We start from the raw sequence: 19,710 nt of genomic DNA on the forward strand, positions 1-19,710 counted from the left end.
AGCACAATCACTGATTCTACAGCAGCAATCTAGAAAAAGATGAGTGATGCTACAGCAACAGGTCATAAGAATGCCAAGAGTGATGCTACAGCGACAGGTCATAAGAATGCCAAGAGTGATGCTACAGCGACAGGTCATAAGAATGCCAAGAGTGATGCTACAGCGACAAGTCATAAGAATGCCAAGAGTGATGCTACAGCGACAGGTCATAAGAATGTCAAGAGTGATGCTACAGCGACAGGTCATAAGAATGCCAAGAGTGATGCTACAGCGACAGGTCATAAGAATGCCAAGAGTGATGCTACAGCGACAGGTCATAAGAATGCCAAGAGTGATGCTACAGCGACAGGTCATAAGAATGCCAAGAGTGATGCTACAGCGACAGGTCATAAGAATGCCAAGAGTGATGCTACAGCGACAGGTCATAAGAATGCCAAGAGTGATGCTACAGCGACAGGTCATAAGAATGCCAAGAGTGATGCTACAGCAACAGGTCATAAGAATGCCAAGAGTGATGCTACAGCGACAGGTCATATACAATAAGAAACGCTACAGGAGATAGAATAGAATGATAGATGCTACAGTCGAAGGCAATAGAAATACAATGAGTGATGCTACCGTGACAGTCCACAGGAATACAAGGAGTGATACTACTGCCGGAGACCATAGCGATACGAGTGATGCTACAGCCGCAGTCTATACACATACAGTGAGGTTTAATGGAGATAAATGTAGAGTAATGCACCTGGGACGGAGTAATCCTATTGCTACATATACATTAGATGGGAGAATACCCGGGATCACAGAACAGGAGAAGGACGGGGGATTCTGGTTACTAGTAAGCTGAGCAGCACTCAATGTCAGGCAGCAGCCGCAAAAGCTAACAAGATTTTAGAGTGTAGAAAAAGAGAGATAAAATCCTGCGATCCCAACGAATTGTTACCCCTTTATAAATCACTGCTGAGGCCACATCTAGAATACGGGATCCAGTTTAAAAAGGATATTCTGAAGTTAGAGTCAGTTCAAAGGTGGCAACTAGATTATTACACGGGATGGCGGCCTCTCCTATATTACACAGGATGGAGGCTTCTCCTATATTACACAGGATGGAGGCCTCTCCTATATTACACAGGATGGAGGCCTCTCCAATATTACACAAGATGTAGGCCTCTCCTATGTTACACGGGATGGAGGCCTCTCCTATATTACACGGGATGGAGACCTCTCCTATATTACACGGGATGGAGGCCTCTCCTATATTACACGGGATGGAGACCTCTCCTATATTACACAGGATGGAGGCCTCTCCTATATTACACGGGATGGAGGCCTCTCCTATATTACACGGGATGGAGGCCTCTCCAATATTACACGGGATGGAGGCCTCTCCAATATTACAAGGGATGGAGGCCTCTCCTATATTACAAGGGATGGAGGCCTCTCCAATATTACACAGGATGAAGGCCTCTCCTATATTACACAGGATGGAGGCCTCTCCTATATTACACAGGATGGAGGCCTCTCCTATATTACACAGGATGGAGGCCTCTCCTATATTACACAGGATGGAGGCCTCTCCTATATTACACAGGATGGAGGCCTCTCCTATATTACACAGGATGGAGGCCTCTCCTATATTACACAGGATGGAGGCCTCTCCTATATTACACAGGATGGAGGCCTCTCCAATATTACACAGGATGGAGGCCTCTCCAATATTACACAGGATGGAGGCCTCTCCTATATTACACAGGATGGAGGCCTCTCCTATATTACACAGGATGGAGGCCTCTCCTATATTACACAGGATGGAGGCCTCTCCAATATTGCACACAATGGAGGACTCTCCTATATTACACAGGATGGAGGCCTCTCCAATATTACACAGGATGGAGGCCTCTACTATATAACACAGGATGGAGGCCTCTCCAATATTACACGGGATGGAGGCCTCTCCAATATTACACAGAATGGAGGCCTCTCCAATATTACACAGAATGGAGGCCTCTACTATATTACACGGGATGGAGGCCTCTACTATATTACACAGGATGGAGGCCTCTCCAATATTACACAGGATGGAGGCCTCTCCAATATTGCACAGGATGGAAGCCTCTCAAATATTACACGTGATGGAGGCCTCTCCAATATTACACGTGATGGAGGCCTCTCCTATAATACACAGGATGGAGGCCTCTCCTACATTACAGGGGATGGAGGCCTCTCCTATATTACAGGGGACGGAGGCCTCTCCAATATTACACAGGATGGAAGCCTCTCAAATATTACACGTGATGGAGGCCTCTCCAATATTACACAGGATGGAGGCCTCTCCAATATTACACAGGATGGAGGCCTCTCCTATATTACACAGGATGGAGGCCTCTCCTATGTTACACAGGGTGGAGGCCTCTCCTATATTACATGGGATAGAGGCCTCTCCTATATTACATGGGACGGAGGCCTTTCCTATATTAAACGGAAAGGAGACTTCTCCTATATTACACGGGATAGAGGCCTCTCCCATATTACACGGGATGGAGGCCTCTCCTATATTACATGGGATGGAGGCCTCTCCTATATTACACGGGATGGAGACCTCTCCTATATTACACGGGATGGAGGCCTCTCCTATATTACACAGGATGGAGGCCTCTCCTATATTACACAGGATGGAGGCCTCTCCTATATTACACAGGATGGAGGCCTCTCCAATATTACACGGGATGGAGGCCTCTCCAATATTACACGGGATGGAGGCCTCTCCTATATTACACAGGATGGAGGCCTCTCCTATATTACACAGGATGGAGGCCTCTCCTATATTACACGGGATGGAGGCCTCTCCTATATTACATGGGATGGAGACCTCTCCTATATTACACGGGATGGAGGCCTCTCCTATATTACACGGGATGGAGGCCTCTCCTATATTACACGGGATGGAGGCCTCTCCTATATTACACAGGATGGAGGCCTTTCCTATATTACACGGGATGGAGACCTCTCCTATATTACACGGGATGGAGGCCTCTCCTATATTACACAGGATGGAGACTTCTCCTATATTACACAGGATGGAGGCCTCTCCTAGATTACATGGGATGGAGGTCTCTCCTAGATTACACGAGATGGAGGCCTCTCCTACATTACACGGGATGGAGGCCTCTCCTATATTACACAGGATGGAGGCCTCTCCTATATTACACGGGATGGAGGCCTCTCCTAGATTACACGAGATGGAGGCCTCTCCTATATTACACAGGATGGAGACTTCTCCTATATTACACAGGATGGAGGCCTCTCCTAGATTACATGGGATGGAGGTCTCTCCTAGATTACACGAGATGGAGGCCTCTCCTACATTACACGGGATGGAGGCCTCTCCTATATTACACAGGATGGAGGCCTCTCCTATATTACACGGGATGGAGGCCTCTCCTAAATTACACGAGATGGACGCCTCTCCTACATTACACAGGATGGAGGCCTCTCCTAGATTACACGGGATATGATGAGAGGTAGGAACAGTTGGGCTTGTTTAGCATAGAAAAAAAAGACGTCTCAGAGGAGATCTCATTTCCATGTATAATATAAGTGTGGTCCGTACAGAGGACGGCACAGGACTTATTCCTTCCATAGACCACACTAAGGACCAGGGGGCGCTGATTACCGGTGGAGGAGAGGTGATTCCAGTAGCTAAACAGGGAAGGGTTCTCTACAGTTAGAGCAGTCAGACTGCGGAACGCTGAGCACAGGAGGCAGTAATGGCCGACACTATGACAGATTTTATACAAGGGCCGGAGGATTTCCTCACTACACAGAACATTGTGGGTTATAGTTAAATTGGTGACAAAATGTACAATTGGTGGAATTAGTGAAAGGTTGAACTTGATGGACCGGGGTCTTTTTCCAACCTATGTAACAATAATTCATGCCACAGACGCAGACCATAGTTATACAATCAGAGATGCTACAGCCACAGGCAACAGAAATACAATCAGTGATATTCCAGCTGCAGACCATAATAATACAATCAGTGATACTCCAGTCACAGACCATAATAATATAATCAGTGATGCTACAGCCACAGACCATAGCAGAACAATCAGCAAAGCTACAACCACAGACCATAGTAATACAGTCAGTGATTCTAGAGTCCAGACCATAGTAATACAATCAGTGATGCTACAGTCGCAGACCATAGTTATACAATCAGTGATTCTACAGTCGCAGACCATAGTAATACAATCAGTGATACTCCAGTCGCAGACCATAGTAATACAATCAGTGATGCTACAGTCGCAGACCATAGTAATACAATCAGTGATGCTACAGTCGCAGACCATAATAATACAATCAGTGATTCTAGAGTCCAGACCATAGTAATACAATCAGTGATACTCCAGTCGCAGACCATAGTAATACAATCAGTGATTCTAGAGTCCAGACCATAGTTATACAATCAGTGATGCTACAGCTGCAGACCATAATAATATAATCAGTGATTCTACAGTCGCAGACCATAATAATATAATCAGTTATACTACAGCCGCAGACCATAGTAATACAATGAACGATGCTACAACCGCAGACCATAATATAATCAGTGATGCTACAGCCACAGACCATAGCAGAACAATCAGCAAAGCTACAACCGCAGACCATAGTAATACAGTCAGTGATACTCCAGTCGCAGACCATAATAACACAATGAACAATGCTACAACCGCAGACCATAGTAATACAATCAGTTATACTACAGCCAAAGACCATAGTAATACAATGAATGATGCTACAGCCACAGACCATAATAATATAATCAGTGATTCTACAGTCGCAGACCATAATAATATAATCAGTTATACTACAGCCGGAGACCATAGTAATACAATGAACGAACAATGCTACAACTGCAGACCACAGTAAGGCTACGTTCACATTTGCGGTCAGCGCCGCAGCGTCGGGCGCCGCAGCGGCGCCGCATGCGTCATGCGCCCCTATATTTAACATGGGGGCGCATGGACATGCGTTGTGCTGCGTTTTGCGCCGCATGGCCGCAAGCGTTGGACGCAAGAAACGCTTCAAGTTGCATTTTTTTTGCGTCCAACTTTCGGCCAAAAAGGACGCATGCGGTGCAAAACGCAGCGTTTTAGCGTGCGTTTTGCCGCGTTTTTGTTTGCGTTGTGCGCTGCGGCGCCGACGCTGCGGCGCACAACGCAAATGTGAACGTAGCCTAATACAGTCAGTGATACTCCAGCTGCAGACCATAATAATACAATCAGTGATGCTACAGTCGCAGACCATAGTAATACAATCAGTTATACTACAGCCACAGACCACAGTAACACAATGAACAATGCTACAACCGCAGAACACAGTAATACAATCAGTGATTCTAGAGTCCAGACCATAGTAATACAATCAGTGATTCTAGAGTCCAGACCATAGTAATACAATCAGTGATGCTACAGTCGCAGACCATAGTAATACAATCAGTGATTCTAGAGTCCAGACCATAGTAATACAATCAGTGATTCTAGAGTCCAGACCATAGTAATACAATCAGTGATTCTAGAGTCCAGACCATAGTAATACAATCAGTGATTCTAGAGTCCAGACCATAGTAATACAATCAGTGATTCTAGAGTCCAGACCATAGTAATACAATCAGTGATTCTAGAGTCCAGACCATAGTAATACAATCAGTGATTCTAGAGTCCAGACCATAGTAATACAATCAGTGATGCTACAGTCGCAGACCATAGTAATACAATCAGTGATTCTACAGTCGCAGACCATAGTAATACAATCAGTGATTCTACAGTCGCAGACCATAGTAATACAATCAGTGATGCTACAGTCGCAGACCATAGTAATACAATCAGTGATTCTAGAGTCCAGACCATAGTAATACAATCAGTGATTCTAGAGTCCAGACCATAGTAATACAATCAGTGATGCTACAGTCGCAGACCATAGTAATACAATCAGTGATTCTAGAGTCCAGACCATAGTAATACAATCAGTGATTCTAGAGTCCAGACCATAGCAATACAATCAGTGATTCTAGAGTCCAGACCATAGTAATACAATCAGTGATTCTAGAGTCCAGACCATAGCAATACAATCAGTGATTCTAGAGTCCAGACCATAATAATACACTCAGTGATTCTAGAGTCACAGACCATAGTAATACAATCAGTGATTCTAGAGTCCAGACCATAGTAATACAATCAGTGATTCTAGAGTCCAGACCATAGTAATACAATCAGTGATGCTACAGTCGCAGACCATAGTAATACAATCAGTGATTCTAGAGTCCAGACCATAGTAATACAATCAGTGATTCTAGAGTCCAGACCATAGCAATACAATCAGTGATTCTAGAGTCCAGACCATAGTAATACAATCAGTGATTCTAGAGTCCAGACCATAGCAATACAATCAGTGATTCTAGAGTCCAGACCATAATAATACACTCAGTGATTCTAGAGTCACAGACCATAGTAATACAATCAGTGATTCTAGAGTCCAGACCATAGTAATACAATCAGTGATTCTAGAGTCCAGACCATAGTAATACAATCAGTTATTCTAGAGTCCAGACCATAATAATACAATCAGTGATTCTAGAGTCACAGACCATAGTAATACAATCAGTGATTCTAGAGTCCAGACCATAGCAATACAATCAGTGATTCTAGAGTCCAGACCATAGTAATACAATCAGTGATTCTAGAGTCACAGACCATAGTAATACAATCAGTGATTCTAGAGTCGCAGACCATAGTAATACAATCAGTGATTCTACAGTCGCAGACCATAGTAATACAATCAGTGATGCTACAGTCGCAGACCATAGTAATACAATCAGTGATTCTAGAGTCCAGACCATAGTAATACAATCAGTGATTCTAGAGTCCAGACCATAGTAATACAATCAGTGATTCTAGAGTCCAGACCATAGCAATACAATCAGTGATTCTAGAGTCCAGACCATAGTAATACAATCAGTGATGCTACAGTCGCAGACCATAGTAATACAATCAGTGATTCTAGAGTCCAGACCATAGTAATACAATCAGTGATTCTAGAGTCCAGACCATAGCTATACAATCAGTGATTCTAGAGTCCAGACCATAGTAATACAATCAGTGATTCTAGAGTCCAGACCATAGCAATACAATCAGTGATTCTAGAGTCCAGACCATAATAATACAATCAGTGATTCTAGAGTCACAGACCATAGTAATACAATCAGTGATTCTAGAGTCCAGACCATAGTAATACAATCAGTGATTCTAGAGTCCAGACCATAGTAATACAATCAGTGATTCTAGAGTCCAGACCATAATAATACAATCAGTGATTCTAGAGTCACAGACCATAGTAATACAATCAGTGATTCTAGAGTCCAGACCATAGCAATACAATCAGTGATTCTAGAGTCCAGACCATAGTAATACAATCAGTGATTCTAGAGTCCAGACCATAATAATACAATCAGTGATTCTAGAGTCACAGACCATAGTAATACAATCAGTGATTCTAGAGTCCAGACCATAGCAATACAATCAGTGATTCTAGAGTCCAGACCATAGTAATACAATCAGTGATTCTAGAGTCCAGACCATAATAATACAATCAGTGATGCTACAGCCGCAGACCATAGTAATACAATCAGTGATTCTAGAGTCCAGACCATAGTAATACAATCAGTGATGCTACAGTCGCAGACCATAGTAATACAATCAGTGATGCTACAGTCGCAGACCATAGTAATACAATCAGTGATGCTACAGTCGCAGACCATAGTAATACAATCATAGGGATATGAAATATGCTGAATAATAACAGCAACTCGGAATATATGGGGTCATTTGTAACCACAACTTGAGAATTTTCCGTATGCAACATGGAGAACCTTTGATAATGCCAATTTCTGCTGGGATTACAACATCCAGGGATTCCTGCCGCCCTTGATATCTGTGTGGAGAGCATTTAGTGTCTTTGGACAGCGCAGTTTCGCCTTCTTCACACTTAGTTGGGTTTAGTCTTTCCCAGCTGAGCCACAAGTAGAAAAAGAGCAGTAAAAATTCTATTTTAAAATTACAGTTTAATGGGATCATTTGGTCTAATTCCCATTAAAGTTAATTCCCTAAATCACCACCACAATAAAGAAGAGCACTTAGCAGTCAAGATGTGTGACACAAGCACAGAATATTCACATTCCCCAATAATCATTGACACATCGTATTTATGTCTATGGACCTGGATTCAATTTTGACTTCCTTTAATTTGATGTCGCGGTTTGAGCATTGGAATCGCATTGTTCTGTGTGTTTTTTGTGGTGCTTTGCTTTGTAGGTGTCAGTCCTGCATTGGTTTGCTTGTGTGCATTCTAGTTTTGCAGATTTATTTGTGTTTTCTCCTTTTTGTGTTTCTCTGCTACATTGTTTTGTTTGTGTATCTGTCTTCTACACAGTTTCAGGTTTCCATGATTTGAATGTGTCTATTTGTTGCATAGTTTGGTAAATATTTGTGGTAGACATTGTTTTGCTCGCTTTGTAACCATTTTTGTGTTGCTGTGTATGAGTCTTAATGTTGCTTTTTTCGTGTCACATAGTTTAGTGCTCCCATTTGCAAGGCTCAAGAAGAAGCACCCGGTGTGAACTCACACGTCGTCGCTTTCCATTCCTGAAGAGAACATGTATCACTTTTAGGATTTTTTTAAATTCATTTTAAATTTAGAAGCCGCCGCCGCGACGGCCGACATATTCGGCATTTCTAGGAGTCGCTTTTTACATACAATGACATAATAGTGCGAGGAGGGAAGGTTCTGGTGCAGGAACATGTCCTTCATGTTCTGCCTCTGTCTTGTCTCTGAATCTTTCCATACAAGACAACGTTTGATAAATCCGGGATGTCTCGTCCTGAACGGCCATTAATGTAACTTCCACATAACTCGCAGGCAGCTGGGGGAAAAGCCCCTGTGAATGTCAGCTATGGGCAGAGCGCTGCGCCTCCAGATAAAGGCTCACAGCTGTCACTTCCTTGGGTTGGCTTTTCCTAATCTGTTAGTAAGGCAGATCCTGAAACCGGCTGACAAATTGCAATCTCACATTTTCACAGTCTACATAGCTCTTTTGTTTCTGAAGACTGGGGGGGGGCAACTTGTCTCAATTACCCCTCAAAAACTTAAAGGCCCCTCCCACCAACCATTCCCAGTGCAACCAGTCGCTGCCCTATTGACCCCCTTAAGCTATTTATTTCCTTCATTCATTTCTTACAAATAGTTTTTGAATTTCTTTATAGTACGATTGATCGCATTCCTACATAAACCTGATCGTATATATATATATATATATATATATATATATATATATATATATAATTTTTTTTTTATTTATTATTATAGCTCCATTTATTCCATGGCGCTTTACATGTGAGGAGGGGTATAAATAATAATAATATATATATATATATATATATAACTCCAGAGAATATATATATATATATATATATATATATATATATATATATATATATATATATATATATATATACATACATACATATTCTGAAACCAAATGCAAGTTTCATTTTGAGGGGGTGAATCTTTCATTGGGATTGCTCTGATCAAGGTGGTGCAAGCGATGTAACAGTTATTGGTTACCCGACTTATTCGCCTAAATCAGAATGGATTTATGTTTTTTACGTTTTTATATAAAATGTTCAAATTTATTAAAGAAACAAAAAAAAAGACATTTCCAGAAAAAAAACTGGATTTTAACAACATGGGACAAGAAGGAACCAGTGACTTGATGGAGGTGATACTGTCAGAGTAACAGACGACGTAACACCCGAGAGAGAGAAATTCACCGCGACTGATTATAGTAAAGGTGTGTGATGAATGTGATACATCTGCTATAAGGAGCACATGATACAAGTTATACAGAGACACCAGATATCCGAGGACCCCAAGGCCTCCACAGCATTTATGTACACCTGTCAAGATATGTGTACATGTATGTATCAGAGCATTGTCGTAAGGCGATGATAGATGGGTAGATAATAGAGAGATAGTAGATAGATAATATATTATTATTATTATTATTTATTTATAAAGCACCATTGATTCCATGGTGCTGTACATGAGAAGGGGTTACATACAAGTTACAGATATCACTTACAGTAAACAAACAATGACAGACTGATACAGAGGGGCGAGGACCCTGCCCTTGCGGACTTACATTCTACAGATATATAGATAATAGATAGATAATAGATAGATATCGTAATAGATAGATTATAGATAATAAATAGATAACAGATATAATAGATAATAGATATAATATATAAATAATAGATAATAGATAGATAATAGATAGATAATAGATATATAATAGACAGCTGATAGATAATAGATATGATGGATAGATAATAGATAATAGATAGTAGATAGCTAATATATAAATAATAGATAATCGATAGATAATAGATAATAGATATCATAATAGATTATAGATAGATATCGTAATAGATAGATTATAGATAATAGATAGATAATAGATATAATAGATAATAGATATATAATAGATAGCTGATAGATAATAGATATGATAGATAATAGATTAATAGATAGATAATAGATAGATAATAGATAGCTAATATATAATAGATAGATAATCGATAGATAATACATAGGTATCGTAATAGATAATAGATAAATAGATAGATAGATAGAAAGATAGATAGATAGATATGATAGATAATAGATATAATATATAAATAATAGATAGAAAGATATTAGATATAATAATAGATATACCGTAATAATAGATAGCTGATAGATAATAGACATAATAGATAGATAATAGATAGAATAGATATATACTTTCCCTATGATATTTTTATTAGCACAACAGAAAAAAAAAACATTTTTAGGATTTAAATATTTTTCACTTTTTCCAGATTTTTGATTCACACGCAGAGAACATAATTCAGAGGGAGAACAATGGACACAGAATAAATGAGCAGAATATTATCATTCATTTCTCTGCCTGATGTGGGGGCCTGTACGGCCACCCAGCAAAATGTGGTCCCTGCACTGGAAATCTGGGGGGGTTGGACCTCATCTTAGGGATTGACGATCTTTTTTTTTTTCTTTTAACTCTTGCTTATGAGCCAAGATGTAGGAAGGTAGGATGATGCCACCCTATCCCCTGGGTGCCAGGCCGGCCACAGGGCACCTGCTCTATTACCCTTGGTAAATGTAATGATCTGTGTAATTACAGCAATGTCACGTTACATTAGGAAATTGGGGGTTAGTCACAGACATTTAGAAGTGTTTAAAAAACACTTTACAGCAAGAGAAGCCCTGAGGGTAATGGGTTAAATTGTTCCCTTCCCATGGAGGTCTGAGAGGGAAACCACAAGTGGCTTAACCCCTTCAGGGCTGAACTGTCACAAGGCTGCAACCACAAACCTTCTGCTATTTTTATTTTTGCAACTAAACAAAAAACAGTTATAAAAAAAGAAATGAAGAAATAATAAAATGTAGGAGCCTGATCCAAGCTCCATGTCCGGAAACATTCGCCCCCTCACCCAGCCATGGCCTCTAGGTTTACACATTTCACTTGAGACACAATGTAACAAATAACCAGCAATCATTCAGAAGAAACATTGATCAAAAACCATGATAGGAATGTATCAATTGCAGCCAATACAATCCCCCACACCACAGCCCCCCACAGAGGATGCCGTAATTCCCGGACAGCGAATTCCTTCTCCAAGGCTTCATCAGACTCGAATGTTCTTATAGCATGTATTATTAACAGAAGGAGTCAGGAGAAAAGACAATCATTTCCCATTTTGTTTCCAAAAGAAAACAAGAAAAAAATCTATATATTTTTCTAGAACGAAAAATGATCATTTGAGCTGAATTAAAGGTTTTGTAAATGCAACAAAGATGCAAAATCTGAAGAGGAAATGTACACAATGTATCCATGAATACCGACAACATGCAAAAGACATTATTCTGAAGAACTGAATTAAAAACCCCAATTACAGACAGTTCACCACAACAAAATCCAAAAATATATAAACACACATGCACAGGAGCAGCCTCCACTAACAACATCCACAGCTGCTCAGGTTCTGGTGGTGCGGACATTAGAAGCAGGAACAGGCGCTTCTGTACGGGCAGCAGCTCAAGGCCAGAAAGCTCTCAGGTCCCTAATAATTCCAGAGAGAAAAGCAGCCGCAGGTCAGTGGGACTCCAGGCGTGTACACCGCCACTGCTCAGGATCACCACACACCCGGCCAACGAGGAATCAACGCAAAGCACAAGGACAAATGGGAATGCAACAGGAGTTTTATTCACAGATAGATATGTAGATAGATGTGACACTGATAGACCAATATATAGATAGATGGATCAATGATTGCAACAGAATTAGATATTTAAATAAATAAATAAATATGGGAGATAGATAGATAGATAGATAGATAGATAGATAGATAGATAGATAGATAGATAGATAGATAGATAATTGATAATAGACAAATAAATATATAGTTAGATATATAAATAAATATAAAATAATTAAATGAATAAATAAATATGAAAGATAAATGAAATAAAGAACTGACAGACAGGATACATATATGGAACAAAAAATGTATACATTATTTATTAGATATATTAAAAGATGTTTAGATGTAGGTATAGCACAGTGATACACATATATACATATTTCTCACTTTAACACCATGTACACATAGAGCAGACTGAGCTGGCGCAAGGCTCATACACATGTTAGACACAATAGCCTGGTAGTCATCATGCCCTGTATATGCCTTGTGTATGCCTTGTAAATGCCCTGTATATGCCTCTATATGCCCTGTATATACCCTATATGTGCCCTGTATATGTCCTATATAAGCCTTGTGTATGCCCTGTATATGCCTTGTATATACCCTACACATGCCTTGCATATGTCCTGTATATGCCCTGTATATGTCCTATATATGCCTTGTGTTTGCCCTGTATATGCCCTACACATGCCTTGTATGTGCCCTGTATGTACCCTGTATATGCCATGTATATGCCCTGTATATACCCTCTATATATCCTGTATATGTCCTGTATATCCCTTGTATATGCCCTGTATATACACTCTAAATACCCTGTATATGCCCTGATATGCCTTGTATATGCCATGTATATGTCATGTATATGACCTGCATATCCCCTGAAAATCCCTAAAATGTCCTGTACATCCCTTGTATATGCCATGTATATGCCCTGTATATACCTTATATATGCCCTGTATATACCCTGTATATGCACCATATATGCCCTAAATATACCATGTATATGCCCCGTATATGCCCTCTATATGCCATGTATGTGCCCTGTATATATCCTGTGAATGTACCCTGTATATGTCCTGTATATACCCTGTATATGCACCGTATATGCCCTATATATACCATGTATATGCCCCGTATATGCCCTCTATATGCCATGTATATGCCCTGTATATATTCTGTATATATCCTGTATATGCCCTGTATATGTCCTGTATATGCCCTGTATATATCCTGTATATATCCTGTATATGCCCTGTATATACCCTGTATATATCCTGTGTATGTCCTGTATATGCCCTGTATATATCCTGTGTATGCCCTATATATATCCTGTATATGTCCTGTATACATCCTGTATATGCCCTGTATATACCCTGTATATGCCCTGTATATATCCTGTGTATGTTCTGTATATATCCTGTATACATCCTGTATATGCCCTGTATATACCCTGTATATGCCCTGTATATATCCTGTGTATATCCTGTATATGCCCTGCATATACCCTGTATATGCCCTGTATATACCCTGTATATGCCCTGTATATATCCTGTGTATGTTCTGTATATATCCTGTATACATCCTGTATATGCCCTGTATATACCCTGTATATGCCCTGTATATATCCTGTATATATCCTGTATATGCCCTGTATATATCCTGTATATGTCCTGTATATATCCTGTATACATCCTGTATATGCCCTGTATATACCCTGTATATGCCCTATATATATCCTGTGTATGTTCTGTATATGCCCTATATATGCCCTGTATATATCCTGTATATGCCCTGTATATATCCTGTATATGTCCTGTATATATCCTGTATATATCCTGTATATGCCCTGTATATACCCTGTATATGCCCTGTATATGTCCTGTGTATGTCCTGTATATGCCCTATATATGCCCTGTATATACCCTGTATATGCCCTGTATATGCCATGTATATATCCTGTATATTCCCTGTATATACCCTGTATATGCCCTGTGTATGTCCTGTATATGCCCTGTATATACCCTGTATATACCCTGTATATGCCCTGTATATATCCTATATATGCCATGTATGTGCCCTGTATATACCCTGTATATACCCTCTATATGCCCTGTATATATCCTGTGTATGTCTTGTATATGCCCTGTATATATCCTGTATATATCCTGTATATGCCCTGTATATACCCTGTAAATGCCCTGTATATATCCTATATATGCCCTGTATATGCCATGTATATATCCTATATATGCCCTGTATATATCCTGTGTATGTCCTGTATATATCCTGTATATATACACGGTATATGCCCTGTATATATCCTGTATATATCCTATATATGCCCTGTATATATCCTGTATATGCCATGTATATGTCCTGTATATGCCCTGTATATGCCCTATATATGCCCTGTATATGCCCTGTATATGTCCTGTATATGCCCTGTATATACCCTGTATATGCCATGTATATATCCTATATATGCCCTGTACAGTATATGCCCTGTATGTGCCCTGTTTATGCCATGTATGCAGACTGTGGGCCAGGGCAGCCGCTGACAGCTCACACATTCAGACACACACAACCTCGGACGGACGTGTTCTTGCATTTACTTTGAACCAGAGTATGAATCTTTTTGGGTGTTTGGGGTAGCACTCCCCCATAATCATTGCATGACGCAGCGACATTATAACCACTGGATATAGCACTTTTCTCCCTTTCTCATAGATCATTAACTGAACTGAAAGTGCAGCAACATAGAGAAAGCAAAAGTTGTCACTCCGACCAGTGAGGCGGAAAGCAGAACAAAAAGGAAACACAGCAATGGCAGCTCCAGAAGAGGGAGAAGAGAAACACACAAAACCATCACAGAGCAGACAAGGGGCATCATACGGGGCACCACAGACTATAGGAGGGCACCACAGACTATAGGAGGGCACCACAGACTATAGGAGGGCACCACAGACTATAGGAGGGCACCACAGGCTATAGGAGGGCACCACAGACTATAGGAGGGCACCACAGGCTATAGGAGGGCACCACAAACTATAGGAGGGCACCACAGACTATAGGAGGGTACCACAGGCTATAGGAGGGCACCACAGACTATAGGAGGGCACCACAGGCTATAGGAGGACACCACAAACTATAGGAGGGCACCACAGACTATAGGAGGGCACCACAGGCTATAGGAGGGCACCACAGGCTATAGGAGGGCACCACAGGCTATAGGAGGGCACCACAGGCTATAGGAGGGCACCACACACTATAGGAGGGCACCACAGAGTATAGGAGGGCACCACAGGCTATAGGAGGGCACCACAGGCTATAGGAGGGCACCACAGAGTATAGGAGGGCACCACAGAGTATAGGAGGGCACCACAGACTATAGGAGGGCACCACAGACTATAGGAGGGCACCACAGAGTATAGGAGGGCACCACAGAGTATAGGAGGGCACCACAGGCTATAGGAGGGCACCACAGACTATAGGAGGGCACCACAGACTATAGGAGGGCACCACAGACTATAGGAGGACACCACAGAGTATAGGAGGGCATCACAGAGTATAGGAGGGCATCATAGACTATAGGAGGGCACCACACACTATAGGAGGGCACCACAGACTATAGGAGGGCACCACAGACTATAGGAGGGCATCACAGACTATAGGAGGGCACCACAGACTATAGGAGGGCACCACAGAGTATAGGCGGGCACCACAGAGTATAGGTGGGCACCACAGACTATAGGAGGGCACCACAGACTATAGGAGGGCATCACAGACTATAAGAGGGCACCACAGACTATAGGAGGGCACCACAGACTATAGGAGGGCACCACAGAGTATAGGCGGACACCACAGACTATAGGAGGGCACCACAGACTATAGGAGGGCACCACAGACTATAGGAGGGCATCACAGACTATAGGAGGGCATCACAGACTATAGGAGGGCATCACAGACTATAAGAGGGCACCACAGACTATAGGAGGGCACCACACACTACAGGAGGGCACCACAGACTATAGGAGGGCACCACAGACTATAGGAGGGCACCACAGACTATAGGAGGGCACCACAGAGTATAGGTGGGTACCACAGAGTATAGGCGGGCACCACAGACTATAGGAGGGCATCACAGACTATAGGAGGGTATCACAGACTATAAGAGGGCACCACAGACTATAGGAGGGCACCACAGACTATAGGAGGGCACCACAGACTATATGAGGGCACCACGGACTATAGGAGGGCACCACGGACTATAGGAGGGCACCACAGACTATAGGAGGGCACCACAGACTATAGGAGGGCAGCACAGACTATAGGAGGGCACCACAGACTATAGGAGGGCACCACAGACTATAGGAGGGCACCACAGACTGTAAGAGGGCACCACAGACTATAAGAGGGCACCACAGAGTATAGAATTGGGCATCAAAGGATAGAGGAACACAAAACTCACAAGAGGTGTCCGAGTATAGAAGGGGCATCACAGAGGGTATAAGGGACCGCCCAGAGGATATAAAGGGGCATCATAGAAGAGGGATCACTCATAAATATAACAGGTGCATCAAAGGATACAGAACACTATCAGAGAGTAATGGGCAGCATAGATTATAAAAGGGACGTGACAGAAGAGGAGCGTCATGGATTATATGAGGTATCAGAGGAAATAAGGGTCACCAATATATAGAAGGGTCATCACAGAGTTTAAGAGGCATCATAGAAAAAGAGTCATGAAAGCAAACAGCGGACAACACTGAGAAACAGAGCATCAAAGAATACGGAAAAGGCATCAAAAATGTATAAGATTCATCAAAAATATACAAGTTACTTCTGGGAACATAGAAGGGGTATAACAGATAATATAAGGGTCACCTTAGAAAATATAAGGGTCTTTATATCAAATATAACATTTAATATCAATAAATATAGGGTTCATCATAAAGATATAAGGGTCTTAACATCGAATATTTCGCTCATTAGTGAGAATATAAGGGTGTGAACAATAACAGAAGATAGAAGTGCAATGTGCAAAAGATCCGAAGGTTCAGGGTCATAATGAAGAAGAGGAGGGTCAGCGCTTAGTAGAGAAGGTTGGCATTTTTATAGACAAGTGTCACAGAGAATCAGATGTCCAGCACACAGACTATATGGGAGAATCTATGGGAGAACCTATGGGAGAATCTATGGGAGAATAGCGGGGGCCTCCTGTCACCCCGGGGTCCCGCAGACAGCCGCTCTGATACATTGTATCTACCGGATGGAACCTTCCCTGCCGGGTGGGGGAGGGGCGGCACTTACCGTGCGGGCGGTGGGGGACAGGGAGCCGTTGGGCAGGTAGGGGCTGCTCAGGTCCGGGATCATGATGAACGGGTACCCGGGGTACGCCGGGCTCTTGAACAGGCCGCCGCCGCCCCCGTCCTGCCTCTTCGCGGCTACAACAAGAGGGAGAAAGTTTCAGTAACTCCGGAGAAGTGAGCGCGGCCCCTCCCCCGCCCCCCGGGTCGTGAAGGGGTTAACCCGGACTGCTGCCCCCGGAACCCACCTTCTTCCAGGCTGTCCCGGCTCTTGTCCCGGAAGGTCTCTGGTCTGGGCGCAGGCCGCCGCTCCGCCTGACACGGGGAGAGAAGGACAAGTATCATCATCATCATCATCACCATCATCATCATCATCATCAGGCCAAACATCTACATAAACCGCACAAACCATCATCATCATCACCATCATCAACAACAACAACCAGCCTAGAGCACACTGTGCACAATATAATGTACAGGTCAGGACACAAATATATAATGTACAGGACACAAGTATATAATGTACAGGATACAAGTATATAATGTACAGGATACAAGTATATAATGTACAGGATACACGTATATAATGTACAGGTCAGGACACAAATATATAATGTACAGGACACAAGTATATAATGTACAAGATATAAGTATATAATGTACAGGATACAAGTATATAATGTACAGGATACACGTATATAATGTACAGGTCAGGACACAAATATATAATGTACAGGACACAAGTATATAATGTACAAGATATAAGTATATAATGTACAGGATACACGTATATAATGTACAGGTCAGGATACAAATATATAATTTACAGGATACACGTATATAATGTACAGGTCAGGATACAAATATATATATAATGTACAGGATACACGTATATAATGTACAGGATACAAGTATATAATGTACAAGATACAAATATATAATGTACAAGATACAAATATATAATGAACAGGACACACGTATATAATGTACAGGACACAAATATATAATGTACATGATACAAATATATAATGTACAGGACACAAGTATATAATGTACAAGATATAAGTATATAATGTACAGGACACACGTATATAATGTACAGGTCAGGACACAAATATATAATGTACAGGACACAAGTATATAATGTACAAGATATAAGTATATAATGTACAGGATACACGTATATAATGTACAGGTCAGGATACAAATATATAATGTACAGGATACATGTATATAATGTACAGGATACAAGTATATAATGTACAAGATACAAATATATAATGTACAAGATACAAATATATAATGAACAGGACACACGTATATAATGTACAGGACACAAATATATAATGTACAGGACACAAGTATATAATGTACAGGACACAAGTATATAATGTACAAGATATAAGTATATAATGTACAGGACACACGTATATAATGTACAAGATACAAGTATATAATGTACAAGATACAAATATATAATGTACAGGACACACGTATATAATGTACATGATACAAGTATATAATGTACAAAATAAACGTATATATATAATGTACAGGATACACGTATATAATGTACAAGATACATGTATATAATGTACAAGATACAAATATATAATGTACAGGACACAAATATATAATGTACAGGGTACACGTATATAATGTACATGACACAAGTATATAATGTACAGGACACAAGTATATAATGTGCAAGATACACGTATATAATGTACAAGATACAAGTATATAATGTACAGGATACAAATATATATTGTACAGGACACAAATATATAATGTACAAGATACAAATATATAATGTACAGTATACAAGTATATAATGTACAGGATACACGTATATAATGTACAGGATACACGTATATAATGTACAAGATACAGGTATATAATGTACAGGATACACGTATATAATGTACAGGATACACGTATATAATGTACAGGACCCACACATAGACTATACAGAAATCACATGTATAATGTGCACTATATATACACAATAAAAAGAACAAAGT

General features: G+C 40.9%; 1 protein-coding gene across 46 annotated transcripts in view; it reads right to left on the minus strand.

Annotated features, from left to right (window-relative positions):
- TCF7L2 (transcription factor 7 like 2) overlaps positions 1-19,710 on the minus strand; it is a 271,190-nt gene that overhangs the window by 249,121 nt on the left and 2,359 nt on the right. For all 46 annotated transcript variants that reach the window (XM_077257977.1, XM_077257973.1, XM_077258013.1 and 43 more), the window contains exons 2-3: positions 17,935-18,001; positions 17,691-17,824 (exon numbers count right to left, since the gene is read on the minus strand). In XM_077257977.1, coding sequence (XP_077114092.1) covers positions 17,691-17,824; positions 17,935-18,001 — 201 coding nt within the window. The remainder of the gene's footprint in view (positions 1-17,690; positions 17,825-17,934; positions 18,002-19,710) is intronic.

The sequence above is a fragment of the Ranitomeya variabilis genome, chromosome 4 (genome assembly GCF_051348905.1).
Source record: "Ranitomeya variabilis isolate aRanVar5 chromosome 4, aRanVar5.hap1, whole genome shotgun sequence".
NCBI classification, from domain to species: Eukaryota; Metazoa; Chordata; class Amphibia; order Anura; family Dendrobatidae; genus Ranitomeya; species Ranitomeya variabilis.